Source organism: Grus americana, chromosome 1 (assembly GCF_028858705.1).
Source record: "Grus americana isolate bGruAme1 chromosome 1, bGruAme1.mat, whole genome shotgun sequence".
NCBI classification, from domain to species: domain Eukaryota; kingdom Metazoa; phylum Chordata; class Aves; order Gruiformes; family Gruidae; genus Grus; species Grus americana.
Window position 1 is genome coordinate 132,264,637 of NC_072852.1, and position 21,925 is coordinate 132,286,561.

Sequence of the window (21,925 nt, forward strand, 5' to 3'; positions counted from 1 at the left end):
GCAGTGGGCCGGCCACCCATCCCGCCACCGCGAGACTCGGGGCTGACTGCGCCTGCGCGGCGGGCTGGAGGGGGCGGGGCTGCTCGTTGAGGGGCAGCCGAGGGGGGGTCGAGGCCGCCCACCGCGGGCTGGGTCGGCGCCTCCTCCTTCTGCTAAATTTACTTCATTTATTTATGTGTACGTACGTCGTGAAGAGATGTAGCGATGTACACGCGTGGGCTTTTTACGTTACTTGTTGAAGGACAGAGGCAGTCGCAGGCGAGCCGCCTCCCCCCCGTTATCGCAGCTCCCCAGCCGCTCCCTGTTAGGCCCCGGCAGTGCCCCTGGCGCTGCGGGTGGAAGAGCTGGAGTCCTCGCGGTATGGGGGGGTGGGGGTGTCCAAAAGGAAAACATGCGGGAGAATAAAAGTCGTTTGTGGTGGGGAGATGAAAGCGGATTGTGGAAGCATTAAAGTGATGAGGGAGTAATAGGATTCCCTTTAACTACTGACGTGCTTCCAGAAATGTTAACGCTGGCTTCATGACACGACGCAATCATTTCATGAGGCTTGTTGTAAGCGTGACTCTCAGGCAAGCGCTCCCTGGGCCATTGTGTTTCCTTCCCAGCCCACTGCCATACTACTTCCCTGGCTGTCTGCCTCTCCTGAGCGCTCCCACTCCTCTCAGGCATGTTTTTCGCTGTTACTACCAGTTTACGGCTTCCAGTCTGCCTTTTCCTGTGTCCTCCTGATAAACTGTCCTGAGCCTCGGTTTGTGAGAAGTTACTCAGAAGGGCATCTCTCTCTGGAAAATGCTTATTCCATCCAACCTTCAGCTCCATTGTGTTAGTTCGTGGGTTCACAGACCATTCTGTGGAAGAGCTGGGACTGCCGTTAGGAGAAGGGTTAACAAAACCAGTCGTTGAGAAATGATGCAAATATGGTTAATTCTACACCTTATTGGTTGAAAACTCAAGTTGTTCCATAGACCAACATGCATTTAATATAAATATACAAAATTTGTATAGCGGTGGCCTTTGGAAGCAATGGAGGGGAATCGCATTCAAAAGGTTAAGAACACGAGTACTTTTGTGAGTGGCATAGCTTCACTGAAATCACACATAGTAAAACAGGCATGTTTAAAGGATCCAGTTGATAAACAGCTTTTGTAACATTGTATTTTTCTATGTTCACTTAGTATACTGTGTACAATACAGACCTAAATTTTATTGAGTTGGCATGGAAATTGGCAGTGCAACTAAAAAGGAATGCAACTAAAATACACACTCTGTATTTTATTGCTAGAAAGTTTATCACAAGAAAACCATCAAAGAAAAAGACAATTTTATAGAATGCAGAAGATAGATATTCTAAGTGAACTGCCAGCTCTACTGTTTTTACTTGCATAACTTGAATTTGCCCCTGACAGAAAGGCAAAGTTAATCCTTGTTCCCATGGAATGAAACTGTTGCGGACTGTGAAGTGTTGCAGGGAGAGATCGCATTTTGCGTTTTGAAAATTAAGGCATTTGGGATTAAAGAGTTCCACTTTAAAATGGTTCAGGAGGTAGTACAGGTACTGATATGCTTTTTACCACTGCTTGTTTTTTCTTACAGCCACATATTAAGCTAAAGTAGTGACTAAGGCAAAATGCCGTACAGTAATCGGATTAGTGCACGGTATCCATACGTTGTTACATAACAGTGTAACTATCAGAGTTTAGAAGTCAGGGCTGAGGTGTACCTTAATGGGAGGGTATGGGTGGACCTCAAAAGGGCATATATCAATGAATGTTAGTAAAGGATATAGATCAGTCATCATGCAAAACTATCTAAACCCATGCAAAAACTTTTGACAGAAGAAAAATCTCATAAGCATAATAATACAGATTAAATGTAATTTTGCAAGTAAATACAAAAAAGAATGTGTTAATAATACATTAATTAAGATATTACCAAATTCAGTTAGCGGCTTAATAGCATAGGCGTATTTTTCTAGACATAATAAATACACTTATCTTAAAATTAATTATCGACATGTCTAATAATTAATATCTTCAACTTTGATCTATTATTGAAGTAGATATGTGATTATTCAGCTATTACCATAGAAGACACATTGCAAAATAAAAGTAAAACCAGTCTTAGCAACACTTTCAAAAGCTCTGATGTTAGAAGGGTTTGCAGGGCTTCAGGGAAATTGTACCTGATCACAGCTCATTGCAGGCTCACACCTAAAATCAGCTAAGATATGGATTTTGACATGAAGAGGTGATAAATTTTGCCAGTTTGAAGACAATACAATCAGAACATGGCTTGGTTGGGTAAGTGTTTCAGCCTTGAGGAGAGCAAACAGGTTTTTAGATATGTTTTGAGTAGTATTCTAGTAGTCACTAGATTTTTGGGCATTGCGATGGGCTAAACAGAAGAAAGGAAGGCTGGAATAAAACATGATTCTGCAAACGTTTATGTGCCAGTGTAACTTGAAATGAAGGGGTGCTTTCATGGAGTACCTCAATGTTTACAGAATGAGCGCCCAAGTCTAGCTGAGAATTTAAAGTATATACAAGGATGCACGAAAGAAGAAATAGATGAATAAAGATGAAATAGATGGTCCATTAAGCACTTATGCAGGTTAGGAGATTGCTTCTGGAGGGAATATAAACATCAGAGTAAAGAAGAAATCTGAGACACAAGAGGACAGATACAGAGACTGGCACACCACAGAAATATATATAGCACTGGTTGAAAATGAAAGACAAATATGTTTTCATTTACCTTACTAATATTATGAAAAAAATCTCAATATATGGGGAAAATTCAGTTAATGGGAATTATGGAGGAATGTAATATATGTGATCTTTTAAACTGAAACCCAAACAAGAAAAGAGGAAAAGCTTCCATCCTTGCTGTGCCTAGAAAAGAAAAGAGCAGTGTTACACAATTTTCTTGATAGATTTTTATGTTCCAATTACAGTACAAAAGAGTCTTGCTTTATTTAAATAGAAATGAGGTCAAAATATTCTGTTAAGGTTCAGAATTTGTTTGCAGTATTTAACCTGGTTACCAAAAATACATGCTGGAAAGGCGGGATTTTGACTCTTCAGACAAAAGAAATTTGTTTTTAAGTCACTGTTCATATGAACAATGTAAGTAAAGGAAAAGCACAAACATTCATAGAAATGTGCCTTTACTAGGTTAATCTGCTACATAAAGCAGTTGTACATGCTTTTTAACAATTTGTTAATTACTAGTGCTGATCTATTAGAAAACAAATGACAGGTTTTTCTTAATTGCTATCAATTTCCAGCATTTACCCATCCATTGTAATTCTGTTAGGCACATTACAACTGGAATTACATCTGAAAGAAGGTCCTCCAAAGCTGTTGCACTCCAAGGGGAAATGAGTGTTGGACTCTAAAGAAAACAGAGGAAAAGGAGAAACTTGAGAAATGTGGCTCGATATTATTCTAGAATACAGTTCTGTAAGAATATTGGTTTGGGGCTTCAGCTACTCATTTTAGCTGATAGTCTTGCTTGCTCACCTGTTGGGTTTTGCATCCTCTGCAGTTGTTTAGAAGTTATATGTGAGAAAAAGCATGGAATATCTACTGCAGAGTAGCTATTCAGCATTAGTTCCTATGTTGGGATCCCTTTACAACTTTAAAAGTCTGTCCTTGAAAAAGGGTTTACCTAAATGGCAGGAAAAAAAGAACTCAGTCAGTGAAGGAGGAGAGCACACAAGGGAAGCTAATGACAAACAGTTGTTGTGGAGGGTTTTTTTGTTTTAAATTACCTGTGAAGCCCCTATGTACATGATCCCCTATTCTACTGCAGAATGCAAAATAAATATAAAATAGTTTCAGTCTAACAAGTATTGTTTCATGCTGATTGTAACCTGAAGTAAATGCACATTATAGCACTAGACCTATCAAGTCTGAACCCCAAAACTTGTAGGTCAGCCTTGAATCCTGGGGAAAGAAGTGCACTTATCTTAAGTCAAAGTGAGATAACACTTTGGAGAAGACAAAGTAGCTTGTAGTTCATTGTTTAACAGACTGTTAAAGCCTGTAGCATTTCTATTCACCTATGCATATGTGTTATTTAGCTCTTCTGAATAATAAGAATGTCTTGCACAGGATGAACTGATGAGGATATCACCATAACGGTCCACCTGGACTCTACAGATGGTTGAAGTAGCCCCTGAATTGCTTCATCATACAGCGTAGCGCTCAGTTAAACCAGCACTGATGTTGTTCTGCCTCAAGAACCTGGCTGTAAGGAGCTGCTTCATGATCACATAGCTCTCCATGCAGTGGATAAACTGTAATCTTGACCAGCGTCCCAGTGCTACAAATCCCCTCTGCCCCTTGTCAGCCAGAGCACCTCTGGCTCAGAACTACCCATGACAAAGCAGTGGTTTTGCCTTACAGAGATCAGTTTATATTAGCAACCTGAGCTAAGAACATTTCCTTTCTTCCTCATAAAAATAATCAGTTTGAGAGTTGGCTGCAATAAAGCTGTGAACATCTTCATGGATACTCTAGTCAGAGTATGAAGATTATGGCCTAGCACCTCACTGATAGTTGGTGGGCATGGGAAACACAGAGCAGCCTGCAGTTCTCAAAAGTCATTTTCAGGACAGATGATTTTCAAGCACCACTTTTAGCTTCAGATCTTGAGAACTGAACTGTACTTCAAGGGGCTACCATCTGTATTGCACAGCCTGATGGGACTGAATGAAGCAGCCTAATAGTTATAGTTTCTTTTTTCAGATTTGTTATTATCCTTGGATAGAAGATATTGCCAGTCCACAGTCCTACTTTGTATGGGTGTAAAGTACGATGTGAAGATTTTGAAAAATATTTTGTATACTTTCCTAAGAGAAACTGTTTATGCTATTTTTAATACTTGATATTTGATATTGCATCAGGAAACATCTAGAAATTAGCAGGTGGAGGACTTTACTGGTATTTCTGTGCCAACACTGATTTCTTTGGCAATTTCTCTCTGAACAGGTACAATATTTGTATGGCAGGAGGCCACAGATGATTGAAAAATGTTCCTGTAGCAGATCTGATTCAATAAAAGTAAGGTTTGATATAGATCATGTTTGACTACTTGATAGATAGCTATGACTAGTAGATTTATTCATATCTTCACCATGGAAAGTTTTCATTCTTAATTGTCTTATTTTTCAGAACATCGGAGGTATGAGAAGCTAAGGATTTTTTTCTATATGACTCATGAGAACTAAGATAAGTGTCCTGATATTGATTCAAACTTTAAAAATCTTCACACCCACAGTTTATCAATCTTCATCTTTTATTTTCTGTTCAGCAGATACAAACCAAAGATAGCAACTGATCAATCACATATGATTCAGCAGGTTGGTGCAGTTGTCCTTGAATTTGGTCATTTTTTATGTAAAGGCATTCATTTCTTCGTAAGGCCCTTGATATTCTGCTTCCTCAAGCCCATTGCCTCATCTCCCTTGTTCTGGGTGCATCTTTCTACCAGGCAGATTTTTCATATCTCAACCACGTCTTTATTCCTGTTAATATGCCATTTAGATGAGGAATCATCAGAAATTAGTCTTTATTCTCTTTGTTAGACTTCAGATGATTGCTCTACTCAAGTCTACTACATTTGCTCTCACAGCAGGACCATAGCTGTGTGTGACTTGATTACCTGCACAGCTGCAATTTTGTTTCATGCTTTATTACAAGAGATAAGTACATTGCTTTGTCTGATGCTGAGTCCCCGAGTCCTCTGGTATATCTGTACCTAGTTCCGGTACACCTTTGGGTCAGATGGGTACAACGACAGAATTCCTTACTGTACATCAGGTGAGGTCTTAATCTGACCGTTGAAGACAAGGGCTAATAGTGTTCAGCAGAGGTAATCAACTGCGGGGATGGCCTTCATCAAAAGAAGTCTGTTATGGGATTGAAAAAGATAATAGATGCCTATTCAAGTTATCCTGATTTGTGAAAACGATGAGTAGTCTTTCTGTTCAAAATTTCACCAATGATTCAGTCAGTTCCTATTTTGTCAAGCTTGTTTGCCCAGAACAATACCTGATGGTGCAATGTCATGTTTTTTGTTTCTTTTCCAAATGGTGCTGAATCATTATAGCAGACAGGATGTTTACAAAATCAGCATGTCATTTAAAATTCATATTCCCTTCAAAATCTGCCAGTACCCTTGCTCTTTCTAATGGTATCAGCTTTGCCAGATATAGTGGCTAAAATTTCCCAGGAGAAAAGTGGAAACAAATTTGTTGCTTGTACGTCATCATCACGTTTCAGTTACTCAAAACATTTTGGTAAGTAAGAATTTTACAGAATATGAAGCATCAGAGAATATGGCTTTTGGGTAGTTCAGTGGTCAAAGCTATGATGTTCTAGCATTTGTGTGGGTTATAGTCATAATGCAGTTTTTAGAACTTAATACAAATTCTTAGATGATGCTAACAACGCTATTAAAAGATGCTGGAACTCTGAAATTTAGAACAAGGTCACTGGCAGCCTCTAATGAGACCATCTTCTTAATACAAGGCTAATTATTTCTTGATGGAACAGTCTGTGATAATAATCACCATGCTTTTATATGGAAAAGAAAGAGAGCATGCAGGAGTTGAATTAATATTTAGCAGCTCAGAAATGTCACAGAAACAAAATCAGCTAATTTAGATATGTTTGTTGATTTCCTGTCCACTAGATAACAGCAAACATTTTTGCATGCTAATTTATGTCATTTATTATTTAAATAGCCCGATGTTACTGTTGTTGGCACTTTCAAGAGACAGTGCTTATTTTTTTCTTGATATTGAGAAACATGTAGATTGGGGAAACTGGGAGAAACAATCGAACAGTAGATGATACTTCCTCAAACAACTGTTCTTTTGACAAAACAGCTGAGGTCTGATATTCTTTCTGCAATCTAGGATTCAAAATTATTTTCACTTTAAAGTAACAGTAAGATTGGTCTCTGATGCCTGGTAATTGTTAGGTCCACTGTATTTAAAATTTTTCTAGTTCTGTCTAAGCTCACAGGATGGGGTACCATTGCTAAAAGTCTCTGTCTTTCATCAAGCCTATGTGCCAAATCATTCTTACATGGAGTAGATACATACTAAAGGGAAAAGAGCCCAAAAGTGCAAACAAAATCTGTGTGAGTTAGAAAATGGATGGTGTTATTTTTTTCCAGGATCCTCTATGTTAGTCCTCTGATAAATCTGTCTGATAGCAGGTTTCTTATTTTTAAATCTTAGTCAATAACTTAGGTGTGTTGAATGAAGAGAATAGTTGCAACAATTGTACTGTGACTTTGATTTTCATATTCTTCACCAAAGAATTCAAATGAAGGCAGTGAGAGGAATTAACCAAATACTTGGTATTGTGGGCCCACTGTTCTTACCTGGTAATAAACTGTAATTTCTAGAGCTAAAATTAAGATAGGGAAGCAAAGTTTTGCATTGCCAAAGATCTATAATACGTTGCAACTACTTGGTAATTTGAAGCAGAACTCCAGGAATGTATTTTTTAACTTTTTACTTTAAAGAAATATTGTTTGAAGTGAGCTGATGTTGTGACTGCTCCTTTGCTGACTTGCATTTTCAATTGTATTACATTGTTTGCATTACATTAAAACATTTTGGACTCTAATAGAAAAAATATTTTTCTTTTGGGAGTCTCAGGGAAGTTATATCTGTGCTTACAAGGTTTCTCAAAAAGCAAAACATTTAAGTAAGTGTATTAAGTAGTGACAGCTTAAAGAAACAATTCTGACATTAGACAGTGAACTATCTCAGTCAAGAAGTAAGATACATACATGTTTCTCTTAACCATCAACTTTGCTTTCAAAACTAATTAGCTGTTCCAGGAAGCATGTTAATTAGACAAGCTTCTAGGAGGGCAACAAAAGTATATTTTTGACTATATTGGGATTTTCCTACTTTAAATAAATACATTGTTACTATGTCTTTTGGATCGCTGCACATGAGACATCATAATTTTATGCAGTGCGTGTCAATGTACCTGGTCCTAACTTGCCAGGCATTGAATCCATCATCTGAAATGCACATATGCCTCATTATTTACTTACTAAATCATCTGCTGCACATATTTAGCAGATGAATCTGCAAGTCATGGGGCTGTGCATCCCAATGGTTATTCAAAGGAAATGGTACTCGGCAAAATAATGGTAAACGTGTCTATTTTTCCCTTTTAAATCTACTCAGATCTGCATTTTCTGATATTAGTGATAAATTTGGGTTTACTCCTTATATCCCCACAATTTAATACAGTTTAGGTGTGGTAGTTTATGGGTGTTAGGTATGTGACAGAGGTAGATTCTTCTCCTGTTCACACGCCACTGAGACTATCTATTAAATTACTTGTCACTGCTATGAAAATTTGTTGAAGGAAACCGCGTTAGGCTGGTATTTCTTAGGCATAGTTGCAAGATGATGAGATTATAAAATGTAAGCAATGGCCTACCTTTGCTAAATTAATGACACATGGAAGAAAGAACTGTGTCTTCCAGAGCTGGTTTGTAATATAAATTGAAATAAATTCATATACAAGACCATGTTACAAAAATCTATTGCCTCTTTCATTGCCTTCTAGTACTTTTGTTGTAAATATGAACCTTCACAAGGAGGTTTGTAAAGTCACTTCTCTGACTCCAGCTTTGCTTTAACATGGTCTCAAACACCCAGAAGGCAGGAAGGACTTTAGACTGTAGCAGCAAACTCCTCCATTCTAGGCAAAAGACAGGTCTGTGAGCCCTGTTGTGACCTCTGCCATGTTTCAAGTGCAAGAGTCTTCCTGTGCCTCAAAATATTTGACGTCAGCCACGCTCAGCCTTTCTGAGGAACAGGCCAAGGGCTCTCCTTGGAATGAGCTGATTGCTATATGTACCTCTGTCAGGCTTGACCTAGCACAAATGCATATGCCTGTTGCATGCCTAGTTGTGTGTCCATCTTGTCATGAGTAGTCTGCAAGCTGCTGCAGCAAGTCTTCAGCTTTATCAGCTGCTTCCAGAGCACAGCACTTTTGGGAAAGAGGGCAGCAGAGAGTGAGTCACAGGCTTAAGGAAGTGATCTAGGTGGTCATCTTCCTCTTTGAGATACTTGAAATAAAAAGAGTGATTGGTCAAATAAGTTAAAGTCAAGGGAAATCCTCTCTGAAATCACTATTCCAACCACTAGTTGTTATAAATATCTTTGACACTATTTTTGAAAATTGTTGATCTTCTCCTAAAAGCTGCAAGTAGCAGCAGCAAGTGGCCAGTACAGTATTGCCCATAGTGACACTGCCATTGTCACCGTTAGTGCTGTGGGTCAGGTGGAGAACAGGTACAGCAGAGGAGTGAATAAGAGGAAGGTTCACTCTGGTGAAGCTGCAGTGAAGAGGGGGCTGCCCTGCTGGGAATGGAGACATGAGGCTGTGCCCCATACATGACGTGCTGTGGCAGATCTTCGGTAGCCTTCACTGAAGACGGTACTCCAGTCGGCGTGTGCACGACTGTGTAATAATGTTTCACTTCCCTCATGAGCTATAGCAACTCGCCCCCACACTCTCCCTTTAGCATCTCTTCATCCATGCACCATAAGGCTCAGCAGCTGGCCGTGATGGCTTCATGCAGCCAGAAGCCCTCCTCCCCATGCGCATGGCTGTCCCACATGGAGGAACGCTACACCGAGACAAGTTGAGAAGTTGAGAAGTTGAGTATGAGCCAGCAGTGTGCTCTCATGGCCAAGAAGGCCAATGGTATCCTGGGGTGCATTAAGAAGAGCTTGGCCAGCAGGTCGAGGGAGGTTATCCTCCCCCTCTACTCTGCCCTGGTGAGGCCACATCTGGAATATTGTGTCCAGTTCTGGGCTCCCCAGGTCAAGAAAGACAGGGAACTACTGGAGAGAGACCAGCGGAGGGCTACAAGGATGATGAGGGGACTGGAGCATCTCCCTCATGAGGAAAGGCTGAGAGAGCTGGGTCTGTTTAGCCTGGAGAAGAGAAGACTGAGAGGGGGATCTGATCAACACTTATAAATATCTAAAGGGTGAATGTTAAGAGGATGAGGCCAGACTCTTCTCAGTGGTGCCGAGTGACAGGACAAGGGGCGGCAGGCACAAACTGGAACACAGGAAGTTCCATCTCAATATGAGGAAAAACTTCTTGACTTTCAGGGTGACTGAGCACTGGAACAGGCTGCCCAGAGAGGCTGTGGAGTCCCCTTCTCTGGAGATCTTCTCTGCACAATCCTGTGCAACCTGCTGTAGGTGATCCTGCTTTAGCAGGGGGGTTGGACTAGATGATCTCCAGAGGTCCCTTCCAACCCCTACCACTCTGTGATTCTGTGGGACCCCAGGGCAGCTGCTGAGTGAGTTTGCTCCTGACCTGGCAGCAATACAGTCGCGTTGGTGTGGCATTCACCTCCCCTTGTTAGTTCCTACAAGGTGAGTTCTTCGTGATTATGTCTCCATAATTCTTTCTTTCTCCGGTGTGGCAGTAGGGAAGCACACACTGCCCCAAACACCATGGGAGGAGTTGTGCGTTACCTTCTGCCGCCATACGCCTGGCGCTTGTGAAAAGCCCAGAACGACAGGGAGAGGGAGGGCAGGAAAAAGACCCAAAGGTGTGTTCCCTCAACACCTCCTGCTTGACACTTGAGCCCTGGTTTTATGATGGTCAAGTGTCACAGGGGACCAAGTTACAGGGTGAATCAAACTCTATATTTAGCAAGAACAACTGGAAGCTATGACAGGAATTCCCTTTTACACTTTGCTTCTCAGCCGAGTCCCACTCCAGCCCGGAGCAGCTCTCCGTGCCGTCCGGGCTGAAAGCATCGGAGCTATTTCAGACACATTAAAAGGATCACAGTCAATACCTCAGCTGGTAGAAGAAGGTACCTCTTTCAGCATCGAAAGGAGGTGCACGTACTCACTTGACGGTTTGGAGCTTTTCTTATATAAATAAATTAGTAAGCTAATCTTGAAGGGGGTCAATTAAAAACTTGAAAGACCCTTATGAAAAGTCTTTAATAAGTGCTGCGAGGTGACTACAATAGTGGTGGGTTTCTGCTTATTTTAATGTCTCGTGCAGCGTACCAGCGTATTCAGAGCAGATTCTTATAGTTATTGCTTCATAGTCTGTGGGGATCTTTAAAGATTTAAACCAGAAAATCGCTTAAATACCTAGTGACTCAGAAGCGTAACTGTGTGTTAACTCGAATACTGTAGTACAGGGGTACATGCTTATTGTTTTCTCTATGTTTGTTATAGCTTGTGAAATATTACATGGGGGGTTTGATGGTAAGAGAGGTGTTCTTTCACTGTAAGCTTGACAGGTAACTGCAGCGGAGACAACTGCATTACAGAAAATGTGATCGCATTTGCCTAGAGCGTGTAGTAAGTTTTTGTGTAACAGGCTGGAAGCTGCAAAGTGGGGGTTTCTCTTCTTTCTTTGTACTAGCTGGGTCTCACAGTAGTGTAGTTCCTGTCAAAGCCTTTTAATAAGAGAATACACTGCAGTTCTGTGTCCAAAACGCCCGTTGTGCTTGATGCCGTGAGTGCGGCGGGGGGAAAGGACAGCTTCCAGCTGGGGCGGGGGGAGGGCTCTTTCTGCTGTTTGTGTGCTACTGTACATCTCTTGTGCGGATTACAAAAGGTGGCATTATGATATCTCATCGTATTTCAAGCAAATTGAATAATTCGGCTTATTATCTTCCTTCAGCCCTGTCAGAAATTATTTTTAGCAGAGGGACAGAAGATAGGTCCTTTGTTTCACAAAGTTTCTTTTCAAAACACTCATTTATTTCACTGTAGTTGTCCTGTATTTCACAAGTAGTCCTGTTTGTGAGCACCTTCACTGCGAAGCAAGGGAATTTGCAGGGGGAATTCTGGCATAAACCGGGTCCAAACTGAACGAACGTTGCCGCTGCTTTCTAAGCGTGGCTCGGCATGCAGCCCATAAAAGGTAAAAGGTAAGGTGCGGGGAGGCCAGAAGGACACCGGGGAGCACAGGCTGCGTGCGTCTGCGTTCCTCTGGCTGCCTACGTGTGAAACCCTGCTGTGGAAATGAGGGTGAAGAGTGATTTTTTTCAAGTTTGCAGAGCTGATTGGAATGCCAGAAATAACTTAATACAATCAGCGCAGCGCTCTCGACTCTCTCTCTGAGACGCGTGGCAAAAGAACAAAGGAATTTATAAAAGTGAAGTAATCACTTCAGTAATAGATGCATCTGTTATCCAAGGTTCATTTTCCTGGGGCTGATGGTCAGTATTGCTCTGAAGGGAAACTCAAGGAAGGGAGGGAAGGGGAGAGAGCCAGAGAAGATTGTCTATTTTTACTCGGTAGCGTGCTGTTGTCCTGATTTCTCTGACGGTAATGAGGACAGCACGAACTGGTAGGAAAATCACCTCCTCCAAAAGCAGTCCTACACAATTGTATCATGCACCCGTCTTTAGGAACCGGTGTCTGATTGCAATCATTTCGAACGCAGACTTCTTGTGAACCCAGAGCACCTCACTGAGGAGCACTATTGCTGTGCTTGCTTTTGGAGTTGAGATTCAATGTAAATCTTTGCCCGTTTAGCTCTAGGTGGTCCAAGAAGTGTATATCGGTGTTTTTGCAATGCACAGGCACGCAAGATGGAGAAGTACATCTTAGCGTGAATTTCTTTGTGACGGTGTTTAGAAAGTAGATCCATGGTGGTTAAAATGTTTTATGTTAATTTCCTGTGCTTTTGTTTCCATTTTTCATTCTGATTAGAAAGAGGAGAAGATGATAAGAAAAATTAATTAAACTTTTCTGTATTATGAGTCCTATCTTTCCAATAAACCAGGGGAATGTTTTGTATTTATCTTTGGAATACAAGCGCTGGTTAACAGCACAGGTTCTATGCATAGTAAAGACTTTCAAAAACTAAAGAGATAAAGTGCAGTAAATCTTTTTGACTCTTTGAAATGTGTGCAAATTCTGTCATGAACTTCAGTGGCTGAGATTTCATTGCCCAAAGTGAATTCTGAAGTTTTTAAAACTACCTCTCATTTTAAGATCGTAAATGTAAATGTGAAGCCACAATATAAACCTCACTGGAAGCATGCTGGGTTTATTTTGTACGGTGGCAATTTTTCTGATTTATTACTTTAGTGGAAGCAATTTAAACCCGAAGCAACCGATGAAGGTGACGTCCTCTGACAATGCTGTGTTGGTTTGGACAGCACTCTTTCCAGCTGAGAGTGCGATCAGAGGGAGACCTCTTATGGCAGGTCATTTTTTACATTAAGTTCTGTTCAGCATAATGCGCAGATTTGAAGCCAATGTGAGAATAAGCAAGAGCAAGTCTTCCATGCAGCTCTGATGATACAATTTCAGGCTGATATTCCAGGCTGAAGCCAACCTACAACAACATCTATACTTTTCTTCGGTACTGCCTCCACATGACAGTTATGCTCTTTGGAGTACCAAAGTCTTTGACCCACTTTTGATTTCTCAGTGTATTTCTACCACTCTCTCCTATGTCATTTATTACTTTTCTCAATATTTTCCTTCTCATCTCAGGTTAAATACAGTAGCAAAAATATGCTGTAGTTTGGTTGCGATCAATGAGTTCTCTGGTGAACTCATTTCTCACCTTTTAGTATTGCTATCTTAGTTTGTATTTTAATGGTTAAATAACCAGACTTTGATGAAGGTCTAGTCCAGTTAAAATCTTAGTTGTTCTCAGTGAAAGAATAAAAGGCTGAGATGATGTTTCAATTAATCTGACAATAAAATTTCTTGCTTGGTTTTTTTTTAACCTTTACAGAATCTTTTGACTTTGGTGTATTTCCCTTTCTTATTGTATATTAATACTGTATCAGCTGATATTTCTCCACCTGCATAAAATTATATGAAAAACTCTGTTCTTTTTTATCTTGATGAATCTATATGACCTAGAACTTTGAAGAGAGGCTACTTTGTGCCCTAGCAACTGTCAAAGAGAACTTTACAGTTTGACCATCTTGATCATTTTCAGTGTATAGGCATTAAAGATTTGCAAGGATTTGGGAGGCGGAAAATGGTCGTGTCTGCATTTATCAATGTTTCATAGCAAGTTATACTTTATTTGAAAGGAGGTTTAAACTGAGAGGTCTAATAATTCCCACGTACACACTGTGACAGAGATAATCATACATTGTTTATCCTCCAATGCTTCCCTCAATTCTTGCTCATTTCACAATGCCGTTAAGGTTTGAGAGATTCCTTATCTCTACTCATTATTGTTTTTAATGTGAAAGAGATAGCTCCATTTGTGGCTATGAAAGATTAATTGGAGAAGCTCAGGTGTTCTGTCTCCTCCTGATATTCAGAAGGAATACCTAAGCAACTCTGAAACTGAGATGGAAACAGGAGCTGGGCAGATGAAATGGATGCCTGTCAAGAGGCAGCATGGGTTAAGTTCTAGCTTATCTCCCTTAGCTATCGGAATGTCGGAGCCTGTAACACTTTCCCATTTTGCTTGCAGGGATAAGCCTCTGTCTTAAAAATGTCAAAACAGCCAGCGTCACATGTCAAAGCCATTCAGGTAAGAGACAGTATTTATGTTTCTAATATAATAAAATAATAAATCTCAACCTCCATTTCTTGGCAAACTGCATTTTTGCTCAGACAAAACACCGCAGAAGTGCTAACTGGGGATTATTCTTTTAAAGTGAAAAGCTTGGTAGATATGAAAGCACTGAAAAAGTTTGACCTGAAGAGTATCTTATAATCTGAGCTGTTAAAAAACTGAATCAGATACATTGGTTGATCGCTTGCTTGCATTATCTTTCCAGTGTTAGGTCACGCTTGTTGGTGGATCAGCTAAGCAAAACACGTTCATACATCTGCATGACTGATCAGCATTATGAGTAAAACTAATTCTTGCAACTGTCAGATTTTCCACAGAGTTAATATAATGCTGGAAGAATTATAGCCTAAAAAGATGGCATAGGTATTGTGAAGTTGTTCATGTCTGCATTCTTTTAGGAGAAGAACCCCACAACTTCCAATATTTGTTTAAGAAACAAGAGAATTTAAGACAAATGTTGATGTTTTCATTTAAAACATTCTTGTATGTCACATATATCCTCAAAGGGTATATGCTCATAAGGATGAAGTTGGTTGTTACATACTTGTAAAAGAAACAGCTGGAGAATTATCCCAACATCAGCGTGAAGTATCATCATGAAGAGTGTATTTAGCTCATGCTATCATTGATTCTTGTCAAAAGGCCAAATTACCTCCTGAACTGCAAAATTTTACAGAATTTTCATGTATTTTATAAAATGCACTTGCAATGAAATTTTACACTGACTTCAGGTTCCCTTGAAATTACATAAGAAACACAAAATGGAATTTCTAAAGTCTGAACTGTCTTCTGTTTCTTCAAGATAATACTAACTCAATGGATTGGAGTATCAAGAAGATTAATTACCCAGTAGCTAGACAGCATACTGAAGTTACAAGGCACTGTAAAAATGCTAATTCTCTTTATCATCATCAGCTCTACTGGAACAAGCATGCAAACTACTGGACTCTAATTCAGTTGAAATTAGCAGAAGTTTGCCATTGATTTCACTCAGTTCAAATTTTCATCCCTCTTTTACAGTGATTACTGAAATGTTTGTATGATTAATGAAAAAATGTAGATAATTTATAGCTCAAAAGTATTTACATTTAAACTCCATAGGCACATACAAGCATTTTTAAGGAATGAATTTGGTTTACTTTTTTCCTTAAAGTAAAGAAGTAGTTATAGACTCCTTTTTATTTTTATGATGACTTTCCAACTTCTAAATGCAAAAAAAATAAAAAAAAGCTTCTACCTTGTCCACTTAAAAAGTGCATTAAGTTAAGCACTAAGTTCAATATTCTAAGAAACTTTAATTTTTGCAAAGGTAATTTGAATCATGAGAAAAATTACAGCACAAACATTAAAATAAATCTATTAAACATTTTGTCAAAGGTTGCTCCAGCAGGGAGACTTGCACTTCAATTGATGCCTGTTATGCTCTGAGCACTCTCAGAACCATGACTCAAAATGTCACATTAATTTTATACATTGTGATTCATATATTATGATCCTTTGCCAGTATGTGCTATTATAGTAGAACCAACATCCCTTGGAGAATGTCCATCGTGCTGCAGCGATGGAAATGTAATGACACTTTACTAACTGAAGTATTTCATGGTACTCCATGTCAGAAGTGGCTTCTTGCTGATGCTAAAATCTTCACTTGCCAACAGCCACTAAATACAGATGTGGGAGAGTTAAAGGTAGCGACTGGTTCCCAAGAGTGGTTCGGGGTGACAGAGGACCAAAGTACTGTTAATTCCTGGTAACATTCATTGCTGGCTTCCCCCTCTCAGTGTGTTAAAGCTTGTGTACAGCTCTGGCTGAAAATTATTTTACCTACAAACACCACTCTTAGCTTTCCCTAGAGGTAAGGGGTTTCCTTTTTTTTTTCTGAATTACATTCAGTTTTCTCTGTAGTTCCTTTATTATTTTTTTTTAACTTGAATATGTTTATACTGAAGTGGCTTCCCAGCTCATCCAGTTGTCCTTCTGGACAGCTAGGAATGGCTGTGATGCTGTGGAGAACTTAGCCGTGACACTCCTCAACTCATGCAGGACTGCCGGTAATTCCAAGGCCCGACACCAGTTCCTGATCTGAATGCCCTGTCTCTAGTAAATAGAAAGAAGACCACAAACACATCTCTAAATACCAGTTTAATCGAGTCAAACCATCCATATATGTTGTATGTCATGCTTACAGATATTTTTCCTTCAATCTGTTGAGGAAGACCTTAGTCCAGTACATCAGTACGCATAGGTACTCATTATGAAAACTGCAATGACATCCAAAATATAGAATCATAGAATCTTTAAGGTTGGAAAAGACCTCTAAGATCATCAAGTCCAACCGTCAACCCAACACCACCATGTCTACTAAACCATGTCCCAACGTGCCAAATATGGTAGGCACTTTCCAGAAACAAAGGAAGATGCAAACCCAGTAGTTTTAATAATTAGTATGATTAAAAATAATAATCACACCTAGAAAGTCTGTCTAAAGCAATTATAATTTAGGATTTCAGGATTTTGGAACAAAAAATTTCCTGTTTAGCATTTCACTGGATGGGGAGCAAGCAAGAAAGAGATTGCTGAAGCTCCCACCTCCATCCGAGCAAACAGGTGACAAGAGCCCTGCAACATATTTTAAAAATGAAATTACAAACTCGTGCTGATCGCAGCACAACATAGTCCTTACAGAGCTATACTGGGGGATGGAATTTGGTCTGCTGTTCACTCATATGGCTGCTCATCTGTGGGAGGCGAGCGGCACTGGATTAAGATTTACAGCTCAGGACTCTGGTACCTCTGGTCAGGAACTGTTTGGAAATCAGTCATACTTTCATTTCATACTAGAAATATTTTAATTTATAGTATTAGTTGTCAGATCCATACAGTGTTAAAATATGTCTTAAAGGCTGCTTGTTTTATCAAGTTAATATTTCATGTCTGCATATGTCTTGTCCAAACTCTGACGTGAATGCACTTATTGCAGATAAAATAGTTCAAACCACTTCAACGTGACACAGATTACTGCGAAAATGCCAAAGCAGACCAAAGAGCGGTTTATTTAATTTAATTAGCGGTCTGGCACTTAGGAGTTCATTTTTGTTTCCTGAACCATTTTTAGTCCCAGTTGGTCTGTCAATCACAGTCGGAAATGCAAGGGCCGGGTATCAGAATTACCGTGCTGTGGTAGGCCCTGGGTGGGCACGGGAGGCTGGCTTCTGCTCTTACTGACTCCAGGGGGAAGGAATGCCTGACTTCAAAACGAGCACCAAGACGACAGAGAACTCTTAATGTTTCAACTCTGCAAACTTGTATGACCACACTAGCTGTACAGTGCAGAGAAGTTTCATATTCCAGAAAAAAAGAAGCTGCCTGGAGGTACCAGGGCCTGGCGGGGGAGATGTTTAACATTAAAAATTAGCAGAGTTGGTTTTTTCTACTCCTAAATGAAATAATGGGTTAAGTACTGCGAGGCTGAAAATGCCCTGTCTCCTGGGAACTTAGGAACTGCAGGTGAAAGGTTTCACAATATCTAAACCAATGCTTAGTGAAAAAGCATGATGAAATGAATACCCAGTTGTCTATACAGTACGTGGCCTACAGACATTTGCCAGCCCCTCTGAAATGGCAGCATCACCTTGCATAAATAAAATAAAGGCAACTAGATAAACAGCATACAGCGAAAGGTGCTTATTTCTTGGCAAATGGATTCTTAATTTGCTCAACAATTGCTTAATTTGATTGCAGCTGTCAGAACAGTTGTTAGTGAAAACAATGGGCTGTTTCCCTGTGGTTACCCAACCTGGGGCACGATCTGCAAGACCACAATTTGAGCAGAAGGATGGGATTATTCATCTTCATTTAACGCAAATCAGTCAGATGGTAAACTACAATAACAGAGCTCGCTGTTGGAAGGTTCTCTGTTTCCGCTCCATAACATTACCAATTCCCCCCCGGTTTTACCAGTGGGAGTCATGGTATTTTGATGACATTTCCTAGGAGCAGCTTCTCTTCTGAGATCACGAGATAAGAATAGGTATAAATTGTGCATTTAGTTGATCACACCATTTGACTTTTAAAGTAATTCAGGCTGGGTCACATCAGGAAATACACATTTTAGTTGCTCTTTCCTAAACCATGTTTTCTGCCATTCTTTTCTCAAAAATACTTACTTTTGAGGTGTCTATTACAAGCCCCATTTATGTTATGGCTACTGGCTTTCTGCCACGGATAAAAAGTCAGACTGATGATGTCGTGTGGGTATCATTCTGGAGGGAGTTTGCTAAAGCCGGGGGCCAGCGGTCTGTCCGGCGTTGGGGCCAGCTCAGCCTGCCTCACGCCGTGAGCCCCTGCTGCAGACCCGGCTGGGGCGGCTGGGCAAAACCCAGCAGCGGCTGGAGGGTCAAAAAGCCCTCTGCTTTCCCCACAGGTCCTCTTTGCAACCGAGAGGCGTATTTCTAGGACTAAGGCATTGCATTTGTAGTTTGTAGCACCCGTGGGTAAATTTCGTTGGTAAAATCACATTTTAAACATTTGTGGTGTAGCTGGCTCAGGACAGGCTTTCCTTCCAGCTACCTGTGATCCAATGAAGTGAGAAGTGGTGTCACTGGCGGAGGGAGAGTGGTCCAGTAGCTCAGGTGTTATTGTAGGATTTGGGTGATTTACACTTAAATGCTGATTCTGTCCCTCACTTTCTGTTTGACCTTGAACAAATCGAAGCAGACCCAGATGCTTGGAGACACTTTGGTGTCTAGTACTCATTTGTTTGAAGTCCAATGAAATCAGGGAGCATTAGACTAAAATGCAGAACTTCAAAAGCTTTCTAGGTATCTTTTTTTTTTTTTTTACTTTCCATCTTTAAAATGGAGATGAAAGCACTTCTCTTTCCCATGGGAGTGGTGTGATGTTGCACGCATTGAAGGCATAAGTGCTCGGAAACCGCAATAATGTCTATACTCTTGTCCCAACCCTTTTGAGTTTTGCCATTTACCAACTGTATGCCTATTTATCGGTCACTATTATATGCATCAAATTTTCCTTCTCACAGGCTAATATTAACATCCCAATGGGAGCATTTCGACCTGGTGCAGGGCACCCTCATAGAAGAAAAGAACTTACACCTGAAGAAGTGGAGGAGGTAAGAAAAAAAGGGGTGTAGATTTTTTTTTCCCCCCAGGACAATCCCTGCCATTGATGGAAGAAAGCCTTTTAATCAATCTTACAGCACTACATACCAATATCATGTAACACAGCTGAACACGCACTGATCCTTCATGGAAATAACTGGCCACCTACTAAATACTTCATATATACATTGTTCTGGTTTTGATACCAAGGCACCTACGGGAATTTAAACTGTTTCAAAGGTGTGTAGCTCTGCTTCAACAGCAGGATGATATCTGCTGTCAGGAAGGAGACAGGATTTCACCAGCAGTATTTATCTAGATGGGAGTTGATGGAATGCATCATGAAAAGTTATAGTAAGGCTTTGGAAGAATATACTGTTACCTGCTGCCCTGTGGTGGGATTTATTGTTACCGCTTGACAATATTGGAAGAGGTTTTCAAACCTGCCATTTTTTGGGAATATTTATCAACAAGGAGAAATTTAATATGGAGACTGTAGAATTGCAAATTTAAAAGAGAAATTGTGAACCCATTTACCTGCATAAGAGTGAAAATACTCCATTTTAGATTGACTTCTGTGTTTGCATGCCTGTATTTTGCAGGGAGTATTTAACACTGAGTTTTTAACATGAAGTCAAATTTATACCTTAACCAACACCGATCACAAAGGTTAAAATTAAACACGAGTATCATATTTCTGGATGATATTAAAGCATCTTATTTACCATGAACTTCTATAATAAATAAGAACTAAAACCAACGGTGGAGGAAAAGGCAGTGGGATACTCCAAATAAGAAAAAACCTCAAGTAAAGATGGGTGCGTATGGTTCCTGGACAGCTGGCTAAGTTTGATCTTCTAGTGCCCACCCAAGAACGGGTCCTGCTGTGCCAGAGCTGTGGATGCTGCTCAGAGCCAAGGGCAGGAAAGGCTCAAAGCGACCCCATAGAACTCTGCTAGGCCGAGAGGACTTGCTGCCGCGCGGGCGAAGAAAAGCTGTCGTGGCTGGAGGGAGTCTGGCCTCAGGCAGAGCAGAGCCGTGAGGATGAGGAGGGAGGTGGACAGCCACTTCTTTCCAGGCATGCAGCGGCACTGCTGGTGGTTCAGCCCCCAACAAGAAGCAGCCAGATTAGTTTTGGACAAATCATCAGCTCCCTCTGACCTGGTACTGGCACTTAAAACGATCAGGTTCTGTTATCTAAGAGCTAATTCTTCCTGTTCTGTCTAAATCAGACAGATTTTTTTCTGAATTGCAACTTATTTGATATAAATAGTGCTCTGTTTACAGAGAACTTTCCTGAAGAAATCAGAACTGACTTAATTCTTAAGAAGAAGAATTTTAAAAACCCAAAACCAAACATACAAAGTGACCTTGAACACATATTGTGACTTTCTCCCTTGGAAAGAAATGAAAGCGTATTCTCTCTGCAGTAATTAAACTGGTGAAGGAATGCATGTTATTAAGCAGAAACTAATATAGCATGTGTGAACTCTGGTAGTATTTGAGAAATAAAATAAATGACTAGTGCTGATAATTAGACTTGGTTGGGTAATTGAATATTACTTTGCTTCTCAGTTATGTGAATACTATATTTGAGACCGACATTATGGAATGAAAGTTCTTGGCCCCGGTTTTATAGCCAATATGCAACCAAAGCAACAGGAGTAAAAACTACAGAATTAGATTCTTGTAATAGGAATAGAATAAAAACACTACCTGTAGACTTATCTTTTCAGCTTTCTCATCTCATTAAGTTTCGCAATACAGCTCGTGATTCTTTAGATCAGCTTTAGACAAATACAACTTTTGCTAGCAGTGCTTAGCATTTTTCACTATATTTTAAAACCTTGGCAAAGGAGATGAGGGAAATATTGGTCTTACTCAAAGGGATGGTGGAGTCAGAAGGGAACACGCATTTTTGAAGGTTAACGGAGTGGACATGTTAACATGCAAAAGAAATAGGGGGGTGGGAATTTCAGAAAATAACTCTTCTTCAGTTAGAGCATTTCCATGCAGATATTTGTTAACTCTTGTTGTATATCTAAGTTACTCTTCGGACCTCCGTCAATAAGACTGAAAGCCAAGGTCTGGTTTCAGCTATGCATTGCACACGCGGTAGGTGATATAGGGAGGGGTGCAATCATAAATAGCACACACCTGAGATTAGAAGGGAAAGCTGACATCGATTTATGGAGCACAAAGTCTCCA

General features: G+C 40.2%; 1 protein-coding gene across 8 annotated transcripts in view; it reads left to right on the forward strand.

Annotated features, from left to right (window-relative positions):
- The first annotated feature begins 10,775 nt into the window (after nucleotides 1-10,775).
- Nucleotides 10,776-21,925, forward strand: part of SMPX (small muscle protein X-linked) — a 41,900-nt gene continuing 30,750 nt past the window's right edge. For 6 of the 8 annotated variants that reach the window (XM_054821005.1, XM_054821031.1, XM_054821041.1 and 3 more), the window contains exons 1-3: nucleotides 10,783-10,935; nucleotides 14,493-14,552; nucleotides 19,639-19,728. In XM_054821005.1, the coding sequence (XP_054676980.1) occupies nucleotides 14,514-14,552; nucleotides 19,639-19,728 (129 nt within the window). In that variant the 5' untranslated portion in view covers nucleotides 10,783-10,935; nucleotides 14,493-14,513. Of the gene's footprint in view, nucleotides 10,966-14,492; nucleotides 14,553-19,638; nucleotides 19,729-21,925 lie in introns of all 8 variants that reach the window. The other 2 variants (XM_054821068.1, XM_054821059.1) reach the window with 2 other exon arrangements.